This window comes from Chrysochloris asiatica, unplaced genomic scaffold (genome assembly GCF_000296735.1).
Source record: "Chrysochloris asiatica unplaced genomic scaffold, ChrAsi1.0 scaffold00269, whole genome shotgun sequence".
In the NCBI taxonomy this organism is placed as follows: domain Eukaryota; kingdom Metazoa; phylum Chordata; class Mammalia; order Afrosoricida; family Chrysochloridae; genus Chrysochloris; species Chrysochloris asiatica.
In genome coordinates, this window is record NW_006408787.1 from 1,291,194 (window position 1) to 1,311,519 (window position 20,326).

The 20,326-nt window shown below is 37.6% G+C and overlaps 1 protein-coding gene across 1 annotated transcript in view; it reads left to right on the forward strand.

Moving 5' to 3' along the window:
• Window positions 1–20,326, forward strand: part of ARAP2 (ArfGAP with RhoGAP domain, ankyrin repeat and PH domain 2) — a 339,747-nt gene that overhangs the window by 74,979 nt on the left and 244,442 nt on the right. Inside the window, exon 5 of the mRNA XM_006874336.1 lies at window positions 2,923–3,276. Coding sequence (XP_006874398.1) covers window positions 2,923–3,276 — 354 coding nt within the window. The remainder of the gene's footprint in view (window positions 1–2,922; window positions 3,277–20,326) is intronic.

The following is a 20,326-nucleotide window of genomic DNA, read 5'->3' on the forward strand; positions in this document are numbered from 1 at the left end:
TTACCTTTTATTCCATTAACTTTTCTTTTTTTTTAAGGTTTCTATTGTGAATTGAGTGCAACTTTATAGGGCAGATTATCAGTTTTACATTCAACAAATCATATACCTTGTTTCATTACAATGATTGTAATCCCCTTCAATGTACCAACAATTAACAGTTTTCTCTGTATTCACTTTAGCTTTTTTTTTTTTTTAAACAACAACAGAAAACCCCACACAGGCATATATAATAATTTATACCTCCTAAGGCCACATTCTGCAAGTCTGCCTCCTAGCCACCAGCTCTTAGTTCCTCTCTTCCCATGCATCTGGAGTCCTCAGCCCCTCCCCCTCTGCATTACCCCATCACTGCCTCTGTCTCTGGTGTGGCTACTTCTTCGGATAAATTCCCACATTCTGCTTGTGCTCTTCTCCCTTCATCCTACCTTGATCGTTGGGTCCTCTGTTTCTGGATTATATGATTAACCACTCCCCTGTCTTTGTTACAAAACTTTTGCTTTTACAATTGTGACAGTTGTAATTAGTCATGATAACAATTAACTCACTATTGAATCATACAAATCTTATCCCCATCTCTTTTCACCAGATCCATCTAGAGAAGATGAGAATTATTCAGTGGAGCCTCTTTCTTCCCCCCATACTATTAAACTAAATTCCCTCTTGAAACCTTGTAAGCCAATCACTTCATGCCTTAATCTCACCCTTATTTTAGGTAGCCTAGTCTAAGTTGCCCATCCATATCTACCCTGTGTACAGAAGGGATAGCACTGATATTTAATGTAAAGACTCCTTCCTCGCTGTTGGAATTTAGAGTTACTACCTCCATGAGTATAGATCAGGTTCATCAAATTGTAGCAATTTACCCTTCCTCTAGTTGAGTTCTGATTATCAAGCCAGCAAGGCTTGGTCAAATGGGTACTGTCTGCAATTTTGGGTGTTCTTGTGCATCTCCCCTCACTTCATATCAGCTGGATGCTTCACTCTCAGCTCTAGCCGTCTGTGACTGTGTTGTTGTCCCCAGGTCTCACCACACTTTGGACCAACCAGCCCTTCCACTTCTCTCTCTCATCTCCAGGTCAGCAGTAGTCAATGGACTGTGGTTCAACTCAGCCCATTTCTTCATTGCTGCCTTTCCCCCTCTTCCACGTGCCAGTAGACCAGTGTGGTCACCAGCAAGCTAATGTGCCTGTTCATTTGTTCCCTTTGAGTTTTAGTCTTAGAGGGGAGTTTATCCTGAAGGAACTTGATTGCTTGCCTTGATGGCTTCCTGGCGAACAGCTTGCTTATTGTTGTAGTTTCCAATCATGCTGATATTTTTGTTTTGGATTTTTCCTGATGATCTTACTTTGAAGGTGTATCTTCTATTGCTCTAGTTATTCCAGGATGGTCTGCTTGCCCTTGCTAGTGGGAATGTGCCACCTCATAAAGTTGTGGATGGGACTCAGGATTCCACCTATACTCTGAAAGGTTTTGTAAGAGGCCTATTTCACTGGGCAAGTTATAAAACCCCTTTTAGGTATTCCAATCAGTTATAGGTTGAAGACTGGCTTACAAGTTTTTTGTAATCATGTTTCTCAACATTCTTTTCTATCCCACTCAAGTGTCTATTTTACAATCGTAGGCAAGGGAAACCAATATTCATAAAACAGTCAAGCACTGTAGTATTATTTCCCCTCTTCAAACTATCCTTATATCCCTGTATCACAAGGCCCTGTTGTTCCAAGGTTGAGTATGCATCACTATTTATCTCTGTTCCACTTAGGCCATGCAAACCTTTCTCTGTGTTCACGTATCTATCTTGTTCTTCCACCTCCTCCACCTTCTTGTATTGCCCTTCCAACACCTGAACTAATCCCCCCCCAGTTCAGCCCCTCTGTTGTGGTTGCCTTATATTCCATGAACTTTTTTCTCCATTTAATACAGTCTGTTTTATCCTGTAATTTACCTGACCGTCTCGCCATCTGGATCTCTGTCCCTACATATTTACTGTCTTTCACATTGTAATTGTTTTGATCATAGACTGACCTCCCAAATCCTCTGAATTTGTTTTTATGGTTTTGTTCTGTTCTCCACTCTTCCATTTGTTGATTGAGTTCCAGGTGGTGCTGCCATGTATGTCAGTCTCTACTTGTTGTCTATTCTTATTGATTCTGAATCTACTGAACTCCCTTTGGGATGTGTTGTAGCGCAGGGCTGGCTTTGGAAAAGTCCCTTAGCTTCTGTTGATCCTGGAATGTTTTGATTACACCATTGTTTTTGATTGACAGCTTTGCTGGATAAAGGATTCTTGGTTGACAGTTGTATTTTTTTTTTTTTTTTTTCATGGCATTATATATGTCTCCCCATTGTCTGTCTTCTTGCCTGTATGGTTTCTGCTGAGAGATCTGAGCTTAATCTGACTTGGTTGCCTTTGTATGTAATGCTTCTCTTTACCCTAGCTGCTTGCAGTATTGCTTCCTATCTTTGATTTTGAAGAGGTTGATTTATGATATGTCTCTGTTATTTTATTTTGGGGTCCATCCTTCCTGGGGTTCGTTGAGCTTCTTGAATTCTTATCTTTTCGCTTTTTAAGATGCTAGAAATATTTTCTTCCAGCAGCTCTTCAGCTATCTTCTCTGTGGACTTGTGTGCTTCTTCCTGTTTTTGAATGCTGATAATTCTTAAGCCCAGCGGGTTTGAAAGTTCGAGATTTCTTGCTTCAACTACAAGTTCCACCAGATATAAGCCTTCAAAATTTAAAAATATTCCTATATTTGTGGTTCAGAGTTTTGGAGCTCTCCCCTAAACCTATTTCATCTATTACTCTGTGTTACTGCTGATAGAGATCTTCACTGCACTTCTACCCTATCTGCCATCAAGCTCCACCTCCCCACACATAACACTTTGAGAGAACTAACATATGTCCTTTTTGTTTTTTTTTAGCCTATATGATAACAGGACAGAAAAAACAAATGAAGAAAAAGTGGAAGATATTTGGATACCTCGAGAGGACAAAAATAATGTTCCAATAGACTCTGCTTCTGAATCAGAATACTCAACAGTAGAAGAGTGTTTTCATAGTTTAAGAAGAAAAAATTCAAAGGCATCTAAATCTAGGACTCAAAAAGTATTGAATTTGGACCCTCTTACTAGGCACAGTTACCCATGTAGCTCTGCAAGTGGAAATGCGGATGCATCAGCCATTCCCTCCAATGCAATATCACCTTATGCCTGTTTTTACGGATCCTCTACAAGGAAGGTGAAATCTGGGTGGCTGGACAAACTCTCTCCTCAAGGGTGTGTATTTATTTTATTTTTAAAAACATTTTAAGTAGCACGTTTAAAAAAGAAAAACAAAAACTCACATTTATCCAGTTTAAACCTGCTAGAATTTGTCTTCCCCCACTCCCCCTACAGAGAGACTGTATTGAGACTTTCAATATACTTTATCCAATAAGACAAAAAATTGTTATGTGCTAATGAATTGCTTCCAATTTATAGCAACCCTGTATAGGGTTTCTCAGGAGTGGCTGGTAGGTTTGAACTGCTGGCCTGTGTTTAGCAGTCTAGTGCTTAGTCTACACTGCCACACCAGGATTTGTGACATTAAGAGTAACTGTGTGATAAGCTATGTGAAATGCTGAATTAAGATTCTGAATAGCAATTCTAGCTGAACATTATGATTTTTATATCTAGAGCTTCCACCTTTATCCTTACCAGGTTTTCACCCAAATACGTTATCCGGTGTCTCGATTTGTAGCAAATAATAACAACATAGATTGTATTAGTATTACTCAGCTCTCATTGTTTGGCTTTTGCTCATATCTTAACAGTGTTCTGTTTAAGAATACAAGGCTTATTGTAGTTAGGGGAGACTATGTCATTGTTCGATTTCAGTCTTCACTGTTACTGATAAATTGTTTTTATTTTAGTATGGTACACAGAAGGTCAGGGTCCCTAGAATATTATACTTTTTAAAACATTTGTCATCTCTGATCTTTACAAAATTACTTCTGTCCCTTAAGCATTTTGCAGTACTAAGATATCTTTGGAAAGGGATTATGTTTAATTAGAATTGTTTCCTGGCATCCGATTTTGGATGTCATTTTGAAATACTTATGTGAAGTGTTCCTCATGACTTATCTAAATTATTTTGTGATTAAGCTTCTCATGGTTAAATAGTGAACTTGGTGAGCTCCTACAATGTGCTGTTTCTGCTGTGCCCGTAAAAGTGTTCATCATTTCTTGAGTGCCTTGGTTTAATCTAAAATAAATTTTACTAGCAATAAAATTACCAGAAGCAGCCTCAGATGACTAATAAGAGCGGGGATTATATTTCTGAATAAAGGAAGAAAGAAAAAAATGAAAACAAAGCAACTTCAAACTGTTATGGTTACTAATTATATGGTTGTGGGTTAATGCACAATGGACTGAAAGGTTGGCAGTTCAAGCTCACCAGCCACTCCTCAGAAACTCTTTAAAAGGTCAGAACCCGCTTGATGGCACTTAACAACAACAACTTAACAGTTATATGGTTAATAATTTATATCATTGCATCCTTCAAGAAAATTAGATTTTGAAAAAACAGAGTATTTCTTAGCCTACTGTATCTAATATCATTTTCTTAGACATTATTATTCTCAACAAGTGAATCAAAGGTATTAGTCAGCGTTCAGTTACACACACTGATGGAATGAATCAGTGAGTTTAAATATTCACAAATCTTTAATTCATTTCTGTAAATTTTAAGTGTGTAGGGAAAGTCCAAGTGCTCTTTGAAAGTCTTACTGGGGATTTAGCTGACTCTGGGTCCAGTCTCCCATGAGCTGTAGCTTCCTGTGTGGTCTTCAGCAGTACCCTGCTCTTCACAGGGTGGGTGTGTTTATGCTTTAGGCACATTGAGAAACTTTCACCATTACTGGCCTCCTTGGACAGTTAGAACATTTTCCCTCTCTCGTTATCAAAACTTTGACTTTCTGTCCTTTCTATTCTGAACAACCTGCCTAAAGTTATATGCTGCAGGCTTTGTAGATTTATAGAGTTTTCATTTCTGGGGACATAATTGAGTGTTCTGGTTTCAAAGGTGTTCTTTTGGGCAGCAGAATAGTTGGAGAGGGGGAAATAAAGAAAGAAGCTTGTGTATCACCAGAAAATTTAAAAAGCAATTCTAGGTGATTATGTTGCTATGCATTGAGTGAAAACATTTAACTGCCTAAGAAGCATGTATTTATTAGTTCAGAAGTAGAATGTGCATGTTTCCTTTCCCTAATTAGACTCTGTAGGCTATTGTAAGGAGGATATTTAAAATCCTCATTAATTAGGCAAAGTGATGCCTTTACATTCTTGTTGTAGAGGCTTTGTGGAACTCCATGGTCACATATTCCTTTGGTGTAAGTTGCGTGGATTCAGATGTTGTTCAGCACATAAGAGCTCTTGCTGTTTTTAGAGCATCATTGTTTGGACCTCCCCTCCCTGAAGTTTTTGCCCTCATGTTTTCTTATCATTGAGGCACTGACCAGCAGATTAACAATTGTAACATTTTCCTCCTGCTGCTATCTTTTAATTACATCATCCCCCTCCCCCCGACATAGTGCTCCTAATGTTAGATGATTTACCTGCATGTATGCCTCATCATTTTTGTTGACTGAGGTATCCTTTGTAGTTAGAATATTGCCTGGCACATAATAACTACTCTCTTCTTATTTTTTGTTTAGTGAGAAAGCCATTATCAGACAGATTTTTTTTTCCTTTTAGATTTATTAAAACAACTAGCATTTTTATTTTCAGTGACTTTGTAGGAAATGTTGCTGTACTCTAAACACTACATTGGTGGTGGTGGTTATGTGCCGTGGAGTCGGTTCTGACTCATAATGACCCTGCACAGGGTTTCCGAAGCTGTAAATCTTTACGGGAACAGAAAGCCTCATATTTTCTCCCACGGAACTGCTGGTAGTTTTGAACTGCTGACCATGAGGTTAGCAGCCTGACTCGTAACCACTACACTGCCAGAGCTCCTTAAACACTACATTAGTGGTTGAAAATCTGCAGGGACCGTTGATTGTGCTGGCATGTGTAGCAGAGCAGTGAGATACCTCTGCTTCTTAGAAGTTTAGAAATGATTTTTAATTTCTCTTAAAATCACACATGATATATTAAGACAGGGTATAAAAACAGAGCCACAGTTGCTTGCTATTTTTCAAGTTCTGTTAGAAACTGTCCTCTGTAGCAAGTAACATTAACAAAATAACCTGCAGTTTGAGTGCCTGTTTACTTTTGAAATGGAAATGTCAGTTTCTGAACACTGAACAGTATTTAGCAAGAAAATAATTGTATGATATCATGTAATTAAAGAAATACTGCAACATTTCCAGTGGCGATTAAAATATGAAAAAATTTTAAAAATATTTAAATGAGAGTCCTGGTGTGGCACTGTAGGATAAGCACTCAACCATAATTCTGTTTGAATCCCAAGGTCATAAGTTCAAAGTTAGCATCCATTCCTCAGAAACCCTATAAATGGGTCACTATGAGTTCGAACAAACTCCATGGCATGTAACAACAATAATGTGGTACTGTTAATTTAAAAACAAAAAATTGAATGAAAGAAACTTGATAAAATGCTGAACGTGGTTTTGCTACCAGTGTTTTGAGCATGTCAAAACCGATGGGGGAAAATGGTGCTTGTTTTGAGAGAAATGTTTCTGAGATTTGATGGTCAAACACCATACACCTCCCGTGTTTATTTTCAGCTCTAGCTATTATGCTTAAGATTTTCATCCCATCTGTGTAGATGAAAATTTAATAGACTGGACATTGCTTATTCCACCATTTCCCAAGTAATTCTGTGAGCTACTGGAAGGAAAAGACAACATGATAAAATGTGTTACGGAAACACTGCCTCTTGCATCCCCTCAAAGAGATGCACATATTTAAGTCTCCAAAAATATCTGCAAAACCCATTAACTAAAAAAAACAACAACAACAACAAAAAAAAACAAATCCAACAACAAAAAACCACCTTACTGTTTTCTAAAGATATTTGTGTGGGGAGCTCTCTGTGTTTTGAATAATGTATAGAGCATACTTGCAAAATGCTCAGCAATTTGATTATACAGTATGCTTAGGAATTGATGGATAACTTGTAGCTTCCGGTTAGGGCTGAAAATGTATCCAGATAATAATTGGTACAGAAAGTAGCACACGATCGAGTCTGGAGAGTAGAGCTGGTAGAGGGCAGAGGAGGTAGCAGTTAGATTGGCCTCTGAGAGATGGATAGTATTGTCACTGACATTTGTTATGTCATTCTTTTATGGCTATAGAAACTGAAGACATGCCTGTGGTATCTAGATAGTTAAAGAGATGGATAACAGGAGTTGAAATGAAAATAGAGGTTGATGTTATTAAGTGTTATATAATCGGTTCCAACTCATAATAGCAGCCCTGTGTAGGGTTTCTGTGGAGTGGCCAGTGGATTTGAACCACTCACTCTGCATTTCAAACTAACCTTGAGGTCTGGTGCTTATTCTACAGCACCACACCAGGACTTTAAATAGGTTGGGCGTTTTCATGAAACAGACTGAACTTAAACTTGTCAACACATCTTTCATTTGTTGTGTGACTCAGTTTTTTCAGAGCTTCCAGTCCCACATAAAAGTGGAATGACCAGAGCAAGGGATGATTTTGTAAAGCTAACATTGGGCCTGACATTTAATGTGTGCTCAATAAACCTTGCTTTCCTTTCTCTTCAAACCAGAGTTATTTTACTGCAGGAGACCTTTAATAATACTGAAAGTAAGTTCTAGACACCTATTCCTTGATACATACAAGTTAAATAAACCATGTACTTGCATTGAAATATGTGATTTTTTTTTTTTTATGATATGAAAGCACGTAGTTTAAAGCATCAGAAGGTTCTCCATGGTTTATTAAAAACAACAACAACAACAAAAAACACACAGAAAAATCATACAATATTTCTTCACTTTCTATGTTTCCTTCACAAGAAGCAGCGACCTCTCAGTTTCTTTTGGTATTTATACAGGTTAATATTCTTATACTGATTATTTTTGGCAATTTTTTATGTTAGGAATTAACTACTGATGTACCACTATGGATAATAATGTTTGTTAATTTTCTCTACTGCCCTTACCAATCTTTTGACAGTTCCTGTCTACCATTCTTTCAGTATGCTTATGTATGAATAAAATTTTAAAGTTATATCTGTACTTAGTTTTATATTTTTATAACTATGTAAATGCTTTCATAGTTAATCCATGTAGTATGTTATAAATACTCTTTTCCTACTTTTAGTTTGTCTTGGAACTAATCACTGCTGATGTTTTAATTTGCTTAGTTATATATATATATTACTGATTCATTCAGACATTCGTCTTCAGTAGGGCAAATCTGTGAACTAACCACAAATGAGTTTGTCATACTGGAGCCTCCTGAGAATCCTTATTTAGTTTGGGATGGTTCTTGTCCAAGCCTGTTGCACAATTAGCAGCCTGGCGTCTTCCTTACTGTCACCCTGGGTATTCTTGATGCTTCTCTCCAGTAAGTTTTTGTCTTTTCTGAATCTTTTGTTACTGTCTTTTATTTTTATTTTTATGATTTCCTCCTCTTTCCTTTGGGTAAAGCACAATTCCTTGAAGCTTTCTGAGAAAAGGTAGATTGTTGAGACCTTCTATATTTGATTTTTTATATTTTCTTTTAATCACACGTACGTGATAATTTGTCATGGCTTAGAAATCTCCCTTGGGAATAATACTCCTGCTGAGTCATCCATCAGTGGTTTTCTAGATCCAAAAGTATTTTGGAGTTGGATTTGAAAAATTGAATTATTGAGACTTTGTCTATAAACTGTTTTTCAGTTTTGGGAAATTTTTTTGTTTAATTTCTAGAATTCCTGGTATTAGCACCTCTGGATTGAACATGATGAAAATCAAGCCTTTTTATTTTCTATAATCTGGGTAGTTTCTTCAGTTATGTTTGTTAACACCTGTTTGCTTTCTGTTATATGTAATATTCCCAGTGTGTCCTTGTTTTTGGTGATTCTTTTTGTAGCACACTGCTCTGTTTCAGGGATATAAGTAATATCCTGGGTTATCGCTCTGAGAATATTATTTCTCTTTGAAGCTTTCTTTTTCTGTGATGTCTTGTTTCTTTTCTACTTCTTCATCTTCTTTTTTTGACAGTGGGGTTCCCTTCCCATCTTTCATAATAGAAAGATTTTACTCATATATGTCCTTAGCCTTGGGTTGTTCATATTAGAGTGAAGTACTGCAAAGCTGATTGTAAACAATGCAGGCTTGGGTTTAGGTCTTATATTTTCTTGTGAGGTGATACTGTTAGACATTTTGTTTGAGGAAACTTCATTCTAGTATCTTTTAAGTGGATATCCTTCCTTAGGTGATAAGCCTGGTAATCAGCTTTTGGGAGCCAAGTGGGGAAAGTGGACCATAGGCATCAGTATTTATGATGAAGACTTTTATTTGATTCTATTTTTTATTTAATAACCCTGCACCCTACCTTTAACCATGACTGATGTTTTCCAGTCTGGAGACCTCCTGTTTCACTCTTTCCTGGGAATGAGAGTGTGCCACTCTGTTGAAGAAGGAGAGGGGCAGTTTCCCAGCCCTGTGAAATGAGTGAGTGGTATTGGGATGAAGTGGTAGTTGGGAGTGCAGGTACACCTTTGAAGTGGCCTCTGAGCAGTTTTTCCTAGGCCTTCTTGTCTTCACAGTTACTTGGTGCCTCTGATATTTTTGGTTGTTTGGTTTTGGTGGGACATGGTTTGGGGTGGTAAATTGTTTTTACTCTCAACTTGATCTAATAGTAGCTTATTACCACAGTAGCAAAAATAAACCCCAAAATAAATCTACTGACATCAAGTTCATTCTGACTCATAGTGTCTCCATATTGGGTTTCTGAAACTGTAAATCTTTACAGTAACAGACAACATCATCTTTGTGGAGCAGCTGTGGGTTTGAACCACCAACCTTGTGGTTAGCAGTGCAGTGCCTAAGTCAAAGCACCACCAAGGTGCCTTGATGCTGACTTGTTAAGTGTCATCAAGTTGGTTACAACTCATAGTGATATTCTGTACAGGATTTCCGAGGAACGACTGGTGGTGGGTTTGATCTACCCGCCTTTTGTGTAGCAATGTAGTGCTTATCTTAACTACACCAGGACTCCTTAATGCTGGCTTAGCAATCAGATATTGGGAGTTTGTTGAGTCAGTTCTTAGTCCTCTTTGTGTTTTTCAGATTTCTAAATATTGTTATGGTTGTCTACTGTTTAAAATTTTTTGTGATTCAGGTCAAAGTTACAGAAAGAACAAAATGTGTTTTCCATTCAACAGTTCATACCAATTTTGTTTCATGTTGATTGTCATCACTAGGACATAACAACTCTCTTCCCACTTCCTCCCTGTGTTTACTCTTTCCTTTTGTTCTTCTTTCCTATTCCTCCCAGTCTCTGAGCATTGTCCCTGGACAAATGTTGCCATTTCGATCTTGTATGGGTGATTGCTCTAAGAGATACACTTTTTAAATTACATAGAAATCAATTATGAATATTTTAAGTTTGTTGTATTGTTGTTAGGTGCTGTTTAGTTGGTACTGACTCCTAGTGGTCTTATGTACAACAAAAGGAAACTGCACCATCCTCACAATCATTGTTAAGCCTGAGCCATTGACGTTGCCACTGTGCCAATCCATCTCGCTGGGGGTCTGTCTTTCTAGTTTCTTTGTCAGTGTTGGTTTATAGATATTTTATCTTTTACTTTATCATTTGCTGTCTTTTTAGTGAGGTGTTGGGAGTAGAAATAATTCATCATACTAACTTCTTGTTGTTGCTAAGTGCTGTGGAGTCGCTTCTCACTAATAGAGACCCCCTGTAAAGAGTTTTTGAGCAGCATCTGTTGACTTTGAAATGCTGACATTCCTTGCAGTGTAGACACTCCTTGGAAACCCTATCCAGGGGTGCTCTGAGTTGGAACCAATTCAATAGCACTTAACAACAAGTGCCAAGTTCTTCATTCTGAAATTGATCAAATATGCACTCAAGATGTATTGATGATTACTGGCGATGGGAACGCAAAGGTTGGAAACAAAGAGGATGGATCAATAGTTGGAAAATATGAACTTGGTGATAAAAATCATGATGGAATTTTGCAAGACCCAACAAGTTTTTCATTGCAGATACCTTTTATAAACAACATAAAAGATGACTATACACATGGATCTCATCAGATGGAATATACAGAAAACAAATCTGCTATATCTATGGAAAGACACGGTAGCAAAGTTTCATATCATCAACCCTATCAGGCCAGGAGCAAACTGTGGAACAGACCATCACTTGCTCATATGAAAATTTAGGCTTTACTGAAGAAAATTGAAACAAGTCCACATGAGCCAAAATGATCTTGAACATACTCTACCTTAATTTAGAAGTCATCTGAAGAATAGATTTGGTGCATTAGACACTAAAGACGGAAGACCAGAAGAGTTGTGGGATGACATCAAGAACATCAATATAGGAAGAAAGCAAAAGGTTATTAAGAAGATAAGACAGAAGGAAAAGACCAAAAATGGATGTCTGAAGAGTCTTTGAAACTTGCTCTTCAGTGTTGAGATGCCAAAGCAAATGGAAATTATGAGGCGAAAAAGAGTTGAGCAGCTCACGAAGACAAAGTCAAATATTACAGCAAAATGTGAAAAAAAAACCAAAAACCTGGAGTTAGAAAACCAAAATGAAAAGAATACACGTATCATTTCTCAAGAGGAGGGAACGGAAGAAAAAATTCAAGCCTCAATTTGCAGTGTTGAAGGACTCTATGCGCAAAATATTGAATGATACAGAAAGCATCAAAAGAAGATGGAATACACAGAATCACTGTACCAAAAAGTAATGGTCAATGTTCAACCAATTTGAAGAGGTAACATGAAAAACAGCCGATGGTACTGAAGGAAGAAGTCCACAGTGCACTGAAGTCATTGGCAAAGAACAAGGCACTGGAAATTGATGTAATACAGATTGAAATATTTCAACAAACTGATGCAGCACTGGAGGCACTCACTCATCTATGCCAAGAAATTTGGAAGACAACTACCTGGTCATCTAACTGGAAGAAATCCATGTTTGTGCCCATTCCAAAGAATGGTGGTCCAATGGAATGCAGAAATCAGCAGACAATACCACTTGTCACATGCAAGTTAAAATTTTTGCTAAAGAAAATAAAAAAAAAGAATGCAGTCATACATTGATAGAACTTTTTGAGGTTCAAGTCTGATTCAAAAGAGGAGGTGAAATGAGGGATATCATTACTGTCAGCAGATAGATCTTGGCTGAAAAGAGAGAATACCAGAAAGATGTTTACATATGGTTTACTGATTATGCAAATAAAAGCTTTCAATTCTGTGGATCATGACAAGCTATGTGGATTATTGAGGAGAATGAGTATTCAGGAACATTTAATTGTGCTCTTGAAGAACCTATACATAGACCAAGAGATAATTGTTCAAACAGAACAGGGTAATACCAAATGATTTAAAATTAAGAAAGGTGTGTGCCAGGTTTGTATTCTTTGACCATACGTATTCAGTCTGTATGCTGAGCAAATAATACGAGAAGCTGGATTATATGAGGGAAAACGTGGCATCAGGATAGGAGGAAGACATTAGCAACCTGTGATATGCAGATGATACAACCTTGCTTGCTGTAAATAAAAAGGACTTAAAATACTTACGATAACGATCAAAGACTGCAGCCTTTAATAAGGGTTGTCCTTTAATGCAAAGAAACTAAAATCTTCACCACTGGACCAATAAATAACATCCACATAATTGGAGAAAAGATTGAAGTTGTCAAAGACTTCGTTTTGGTTGTATCAACCATCAGCACTCATGGAAGCAGCAGTCAAGACCTCTTTAAAGTGGTCAAGAGCAAAGATGTCAGTTTGAGGACTAAGTTGCACCTGACCCAAGCCATGGTATATTCAATAACCTCATATTCATGTGAAAGTTGGACAGTGAATAATACTGCAGGAGAATTGATGAATTTAAGTTGTGGTTTTAGAAGACAATAGTAAAAATACCATGGACTGCCAAAGAACAAACAAATCTGTGTTGGAAGAAGTAATAGCCAGAGTGTTCCTTGGAAGCCGGTATGGCCAGACTTCGTCACTCATTGTTTGGACACATTTTCAGGAGGGACCAGTCCATTTAGAAGGATATCATGTTTGGTAAAGTGGACCTGGGAGAAAAAGAAGAATATCCGTAATGAGATGAATTGGCACAGTGGCAGCAGCAGTGGGCTCTGGCATAGCAATGATTGTGAGATTGGCACAGGACTGAGCAGTGTTTTGTTCTGTTGTACCTCGTGTCGCTATATGTTGTTACTAACTCGATTGTACCTAACAACAACAGCAGCAGTGTGTGTTTTCCTTATTAAAAAGGTTATACCTAGCAGAGATGGAAGCTGGAACATAAAAGAAACTTTTTGTAGATTTTTTTGGGGAGGGGTGAACTCATTTTAGAATCCTGCTGTGGCACTGTAGTATAAACATTATTGGACTGGTAACTGCAAGATTGATTGTTCAAACCCACCACCCACTCTTTGGAAATCCTAGACAGGGTCGTTATTATTTGGAACTGACTCGACAGCACTTGTAACAACAACTCACATTTTGGTTCGTTTAACCTTGGGAATTATCATTGGATTTGCTCAAATGTATAGGAAATAGTATGCACCTTTGGTTAGAAAAGTGCTAGCCTTTCATAGAAATATTTTAATCTACATCTGTCTAGGTAAAATATTTCATTACCAATATACTATCAGTTGAAAGTTTGCTTTAAGTGAGTAATTAGGCTAAAGTGAATAATTGGATAAATAAAAAAATCCATAGTTTTAGAGACTCTGGTGGTTATGTGCCTTCAAGTCAGTTATGACTCATAGTTATCTATACAGGGTTTCCGAGGTCTTAATGTTTATGGGAGCATGAAGCCTCATTTTTCTCCCACAGAGTGGCTGGTGGATTAGAACTGCTGACCTTGTGGTTCACACCCCAATATGTAATCCACTTCATCAGGGTTCCAGTTCTAAAAAACTTAGTCTAGTTGTAATTAGAGGCAAGAATAAAATAAAATATGTGCACAATTCCTTAGAATTATGTAAATAATGAAGGTGAGTCTGGACTAGAATATTGATGATACCATTTTTCTTAGTGAGTGAGAATAACTGAGATATGTGTTTGTTACGATCAATATACCCTGATTAATTACAAATGTAATATTGACTCAGAACCTTAGAGGTTCATTCAATTTTATGCTTTTTAAAGATGACAGTTTGGTAAACTTGTGCCATCTTAAATGATTATATTACTGGTTGGCATGCTTGCTAGAGCTGATCAGTAATGTTTTTCTTAAAGCTAAGAAAGATAGCCTTTAAATAATAATAACTAAAAAAAGCTCTGTTGGCACTTAGGAATGAAATTAAAGAGGTGTACCTCTACGTAAATACTTTATAAACATTTAATTGTGAGTGCATGCACTGTGTTTAAAGAGAGCTTTAAAGATACACATTTTTCAAACAACAAAAACTGACACCAGGCAGTGAGCTGCATTTTTGAAAACAGTTGAAACTTTTTAACCACCTGCCCTTCCAGAACTCAAGGGGAGAGTTTATAGAAAGCCATTCAGTAGTACTGTACAGGCCTTATAAATTATCCCAAAAAAGCTTCTTAAAGAAATGTTTCCCTTCAGAATCCTAAAAACAAAATAAGGTAAAACCTAGGCTAATAACATTTTGTGTCTGCTTTTCCTTTTCTCTTGAAGTGATTCTGAAACACTTTGCACAATTGAACTCACATATAAAATATGGAGAGGTCAAATGTTGTTGCTACCCTGAAGGGATATCCTGGATGCATTTCTATAAAATGTTCTAGGTTAGGTTTTGCATAGTGATTAACAGTACAGACTTTGGGACCAGACTGCCTGGATTTGAATCACAGATATGCCCTTTACTGGTTCTGTGATTTGGGGGATGTTATTTAAACTTCTACTGCCTCTTTGTCTATATAATGGAGATAATAATATTGCCATCTTCTGTGGTTGTTTTTGGAATCCTGGTGTGGCACTGTGGGTTAAAGCACCAGACTGCAAAGTCGTTTGAAATGCAAGGTTAGCGATTCAAGCTCACCAGCCTCTCCTCAGAAACCCTGTACGGGGTCGCTATGGGTAGCAACTGACTCGCCGTCACTTAACAACAATTACATGCTTGATTTTATTGCTGTCTACTATGGTTGATTGCTTTGGGAATCCTGGTGTGGTGCTCTAGGATAAGCACTGGACTTAGTCACAAGGCCTGTGGTTTAAACCTACCAGCCACTCCTTGGAAACCCTATACAGGGTTGCCATGAGTCAGAACAGACTCAATGCCACTTAACAACAACATGATTGAGGATTAAAAGAGTTAGTATTTGTATATAACTTAGAGCAGTGCCTAGAACAAAATAATGTATGAGTATTATATTTAAGTGTTTGTTATTTTTATAGCCAAGTGTTTGGTAATATTTTTTATTATCAAGTGCTTTTTGTGACAGGCTTTAAAATCTTTCTATTGTAATAAATTATTTCAGATCTAATTTATATCTTGTTATAGTAGGAGCTCTGATTAGGGTGACATTGTATTTTGTACTTTGTGTCTATTTTTTAAACATTTACGAAGCAAATTAAACTGTTAAGTAAATATAAGGAAAAGACATAACGTATTTCACAGAAGAGTTTTTAAAATATCTTATAAACTTTTAATTGTGTACAGTAGAATACTTATGTATATTTATAATGGAATTAGTTGCCTGATACTTCATAGCTTTTTATACATATGCAAGAAATATTTAATCTTTGCATAGAAAAAAATATTCTTATATATTTAATTGTTGGTAAATATCGTTGAGTAGGTTCTGACTGATAGTGACCCTGTATAGGGTTTCTAAGGAGTAACTGGTGGGTTTGAACAATTGACCTTGTGATTAGAAGGCCAGTGTTTATTTGACCATGCCACACCAGGACTCTGTAAATATCCACTATTCACATAATTAATATTTAGTCATTTGAAATTTTATACTGGTATTTAGAAGCACAGTCCATTTAAGACTCTTCCTTTTATTATTTGATTGAAATTTTGAAATATGAGTAGGCTTACCAATACAAAGTTGTTTGAACTGCAAGATCGGTGGTTCAAGCTCACCAGCTGCTCCTTGGAAATCCTATACAGGGTCGCCATGGGTCGGAATCGACTTGACAGCAATTAACAATAACAACCAATGTAAAATCCAGGTTTACAATTGGTAGAGAGGGGAATAATACTAGTAATGTGAGAATGAGTTTAAGTGTAAGTACTTACTTTTAATTAAGCGAATTAGAATTTAGTAATGAAATTCATAATAAAAAAATCTAATTAAATAGTGATACATTTAATGATCAAAATAGATTATTTGATAATTATTAAATTAATTTAGTTTTAGAAACATCTTAAATGATTTAACTTTAATTTGCATTTTTCAATAGAAAAGTATTATGCACTTTGAGTTTGTGTACACACATACATATGTGTGTGCATGTATGTGTATATATAGACACATACACACACACACACATACGTATATATGAGTCCTGGTGCCTGGTGTAGCGCTGTGGGATAAAGCACTGGGCTATAAGCTCGGCTTGAACCATAAGGTTGCCAGTTTTAACTCACCTGCAAACCCTATACAGGGTTGCTATGAGTTGGAACTGAATTGATGGCACTTAACAAGATCATATGTATATATATACACATATATACACACATACATACACACCTATACATACAGACATATATGTGCATATGTATATATACTTATATATCTCTATCTATCTATCTATCTATCTATCTATCTATCTATCTATCTATCTATAGTCCTAGTGTGAACCTGTGGCATAATAAATGCGCTGGACTACAAAGTAGGTTTTAACTGCAAGGTCGGCAGTTCAAGCTCCCCAGCCACTCCTAGTAAAATGTATACAGGGTCACTATGGGTCAGAGCCAACTCAACAACATTTAACAAAAACATTTATATCTATCTATCTATAAATTATATACTGAAATTTTATATAAAATGTCGCTTTTGTTGTTAGATGCCTTTGAGTCAATGCTGACTCATAGTGATCCTATGTGCAGCAGAACTAAACACTGCTCAGTCCTGTACCATCCTCATGGTCATTGTCATGTGTGAACCCTTTGTTGCAGCCACAGTGTCAGCCCATTTTATTGATGGTCCTCCTCTTTTTCATTGATCCTCTCCCTTATCAAGCCATGATACCTTCTCCAGAGACTGATTTCTCCTGATAATATGTCCAAAGTATGAAGTCTCACTATCCTAGCTTCTAAGGAAGTTTCTGGCTGTACTTCTTCCTATACGTATGTTGTTAAGTGCCGTAGAGTTGGTTCCAACCCATAGCCACCCTGTATAGGGTTTCCGAGGAGCAGTTGGTAAGCTTGAACTGCTGACCCTGCAGCTGAAATGATTTGCAGCCCAGCGCATTAACCCACAGCGCCACACCTGGACTCATAAAATATATACACATTCTGTTGTTAAGTGCCTTGGAGTCAGTGTTGACTCATAGTGACCTGTGTAGGGGTTTTCGGTTTTAAATTTTTTGTGGGAGCAGAAAGCCTCATCGTTGTCCATAGACATATCTTTTGTTGTACAGTGGAGAGTCAGAAAAAAAAAAGAAAAAAAACCAGAGGAAGAGCTCAGTGACAAGGGTTGGCACCGTGGCAACAGCAGTGGGCTCAGGCGAAATAACACTTGTGATATTTGTGAAGGACTGGAAAGTGTTTTATTGTGTTGTGCATAAGGTTGCTGTGAGTTGAAACCAATCTGATGGCACTTAACAATAACATTAAATAACTATATTTTTTAGTATATCTCTTTAAAAATACTTTATTTAAAAAAATTATTAGCATGTACTTTAAAAATTACATGGGAATCAATTATGAATATTTTAAGCTTGTTGTATCGTTGTTAGGTGCTATTGAGTCGGTACTGACTTACAGTGACCTTATGCACAACAGAATGAAACACTCCCCGGTGCTGTGTCAACCTCACAATCATTGTTAAGCACTAGCCTATTGCTGCTGCTGCTGCTGTGCTAATCTGTCTCGTAGGGTGTCTTTCTCTTTGTCAGGAGGGGCCAGTTCCTGGATAAGGCTAAAAAGTAGATAAAGTCGAGGGTCAGCTAAAAAGTAGGAAAGTTGAAGTCTCTCTATTCTGGCTTCTAAGTAGCATTCTGGCTGTACTTCTCCCAACACAGATTTGTTTGTTCTTCTGTTAGTCCATGGTACTTTTAATAGTCTCCTCTAACTCCATAACTCGCTCATGGAAGCAGCAGTCAAGAAATCGAACAATGTATTGCTTTAGGCAAATCTGTTGCACAAGACCTTTTTAAAGTGTAGAAGAGCAAAGATTTCAGCTTGAGGACTAAGGTACACCTGACCCAAGCCATGATATTTTCAATAACCTCATATATATGTGAAAGCTGAACAGTGAATAAGGAAGACCATAGAAGAATTGATGCATTTGAGTTATGGTGTTGGAGAAGAATATTGAAAGTGCCCTGTACTGCCAAAAGAACCAATAGATCTGTTCTGGAAGAAGTGCAGCCAGAGTGCTCCTTGGAGGCCAGGATGGTGAAACTTCTTTTCTCGTACTTTGGACATATTGTCAGGAGGGACCAGTTGCTGGAGAATGATATTATGTTTGGTAGGGTGGAGGGTCAGAGCAAAAGGGGAAGACCCCCAATGAGATGGATTGGCCCGGTGGCAGCATCGATGGACTCAAGCTTGGCAACAATAGTGGGATTGGCCCAGGATCGGGTAGTGTTTCGTTTTGTTGTGCATAGGGTCGTTATGAGTCGGTACCGCCACAATGGTGCCTAACAACAACAACAACTCCATAACTCAAATGCATCATTTTTGAGGGTTTTTCTTATTCATTGTCCAGCTTGCATATGCATATGAGGTTATTGAAAATACCAAGAAAGGGTTGGGTCAGGTGCTCCTTAGTCCTCAAACTGACAACTTTACTATTGAACACTTTAAAGAGATCTTGTGCAACAGATTTGCTTAATGCAGTACATCATTTGATTTCTTGACTGCTGCTTCCATGAGTGTTGGTGGTTGATCTGAGTATAATGAAGACTCTGGCAACTTCAGTGTTTTCTCCATTTATATGGATGTTGTTTGTTGATCCAGCGGTAGATACCTGTTTTCTTCATGTTGAGGTACAACCCATAATGAAGGCTGCAGTCTTTGACTTTCATCAGTAAGTGTTTTAAGCCCTCTGTACTTGTGGTAGGCTCTGATTTATTTCTTAAGGAGCCCTGGTGGCAGTGTAGGATAATCATTGGACTTGCTAGTCACAGGTCAGCAGTTCAAACCAGCCAGTTGTTCTGTAGGAGAAAGATGAGGTTGTCTGCCTCATTTACAGTCTCAGAAATTTTATGTAGGGTCACTGTGAGTCAGAATTGACTTGATGGTAGTGGCTGATTTATTCTTTAACAACAAGGTAGTTTTACCAAGTTTGTCTTAGAAAATATTTATATTCAGTGAACCAGTAGGTAGAGCAAGTGGTTAAGTGCTTAATTACTAATTGAATGGGTGATAGTTTAAACCAACTAGAGGTTCCCTGGAAGAAAGGCCTGGTGATTAATCCCAAAAAGGTACTTTTTTAACATCCTGTGAAACAAAGTTCTACTCTGTACTTGTGGCTACTGTGTGTGGGAATCAAAATGAGAGCCGCTGGTAAAGGGTGACAGAGGTAAACATGAAAGAAGTGCAAAGTGATTGATTTCTTCAAGATCTAATTAGGATGTGCTTGCTTAATATTCCTTTACTTTTTTTTTTAATGTTTTATTGTGAATTGTGTGATAGTCTACATGGGAGAACATCAGCTTTACATTCATTCCATTATCCATCATTTCATTGGCATAGTTACCATCCCGTCCATGCATCCTTATCCAACCAAGGGGTGTACCAGTTATGCCTGCTCACCCCTGCCCACCCCACCACAGTCCTCAGCCCCTTTCAATCTCCTGGTCCCGAGTCCCCAGCCACACCATCTCTTGACATCGTCTTCTCTGCCTCCATCTCAGGCCTCACTTCCTCTCTGGGTAGGATTCTGCTCTTCTCCATCGATGGTCCCAGGGTCCTCCGCTCCTAGACTGATAAGTTAATCACTCCCCTCTTTGTTACAAGATGTCCATCTTTAGATTTCCTACCCTCACAATCAGTCCTGATAACA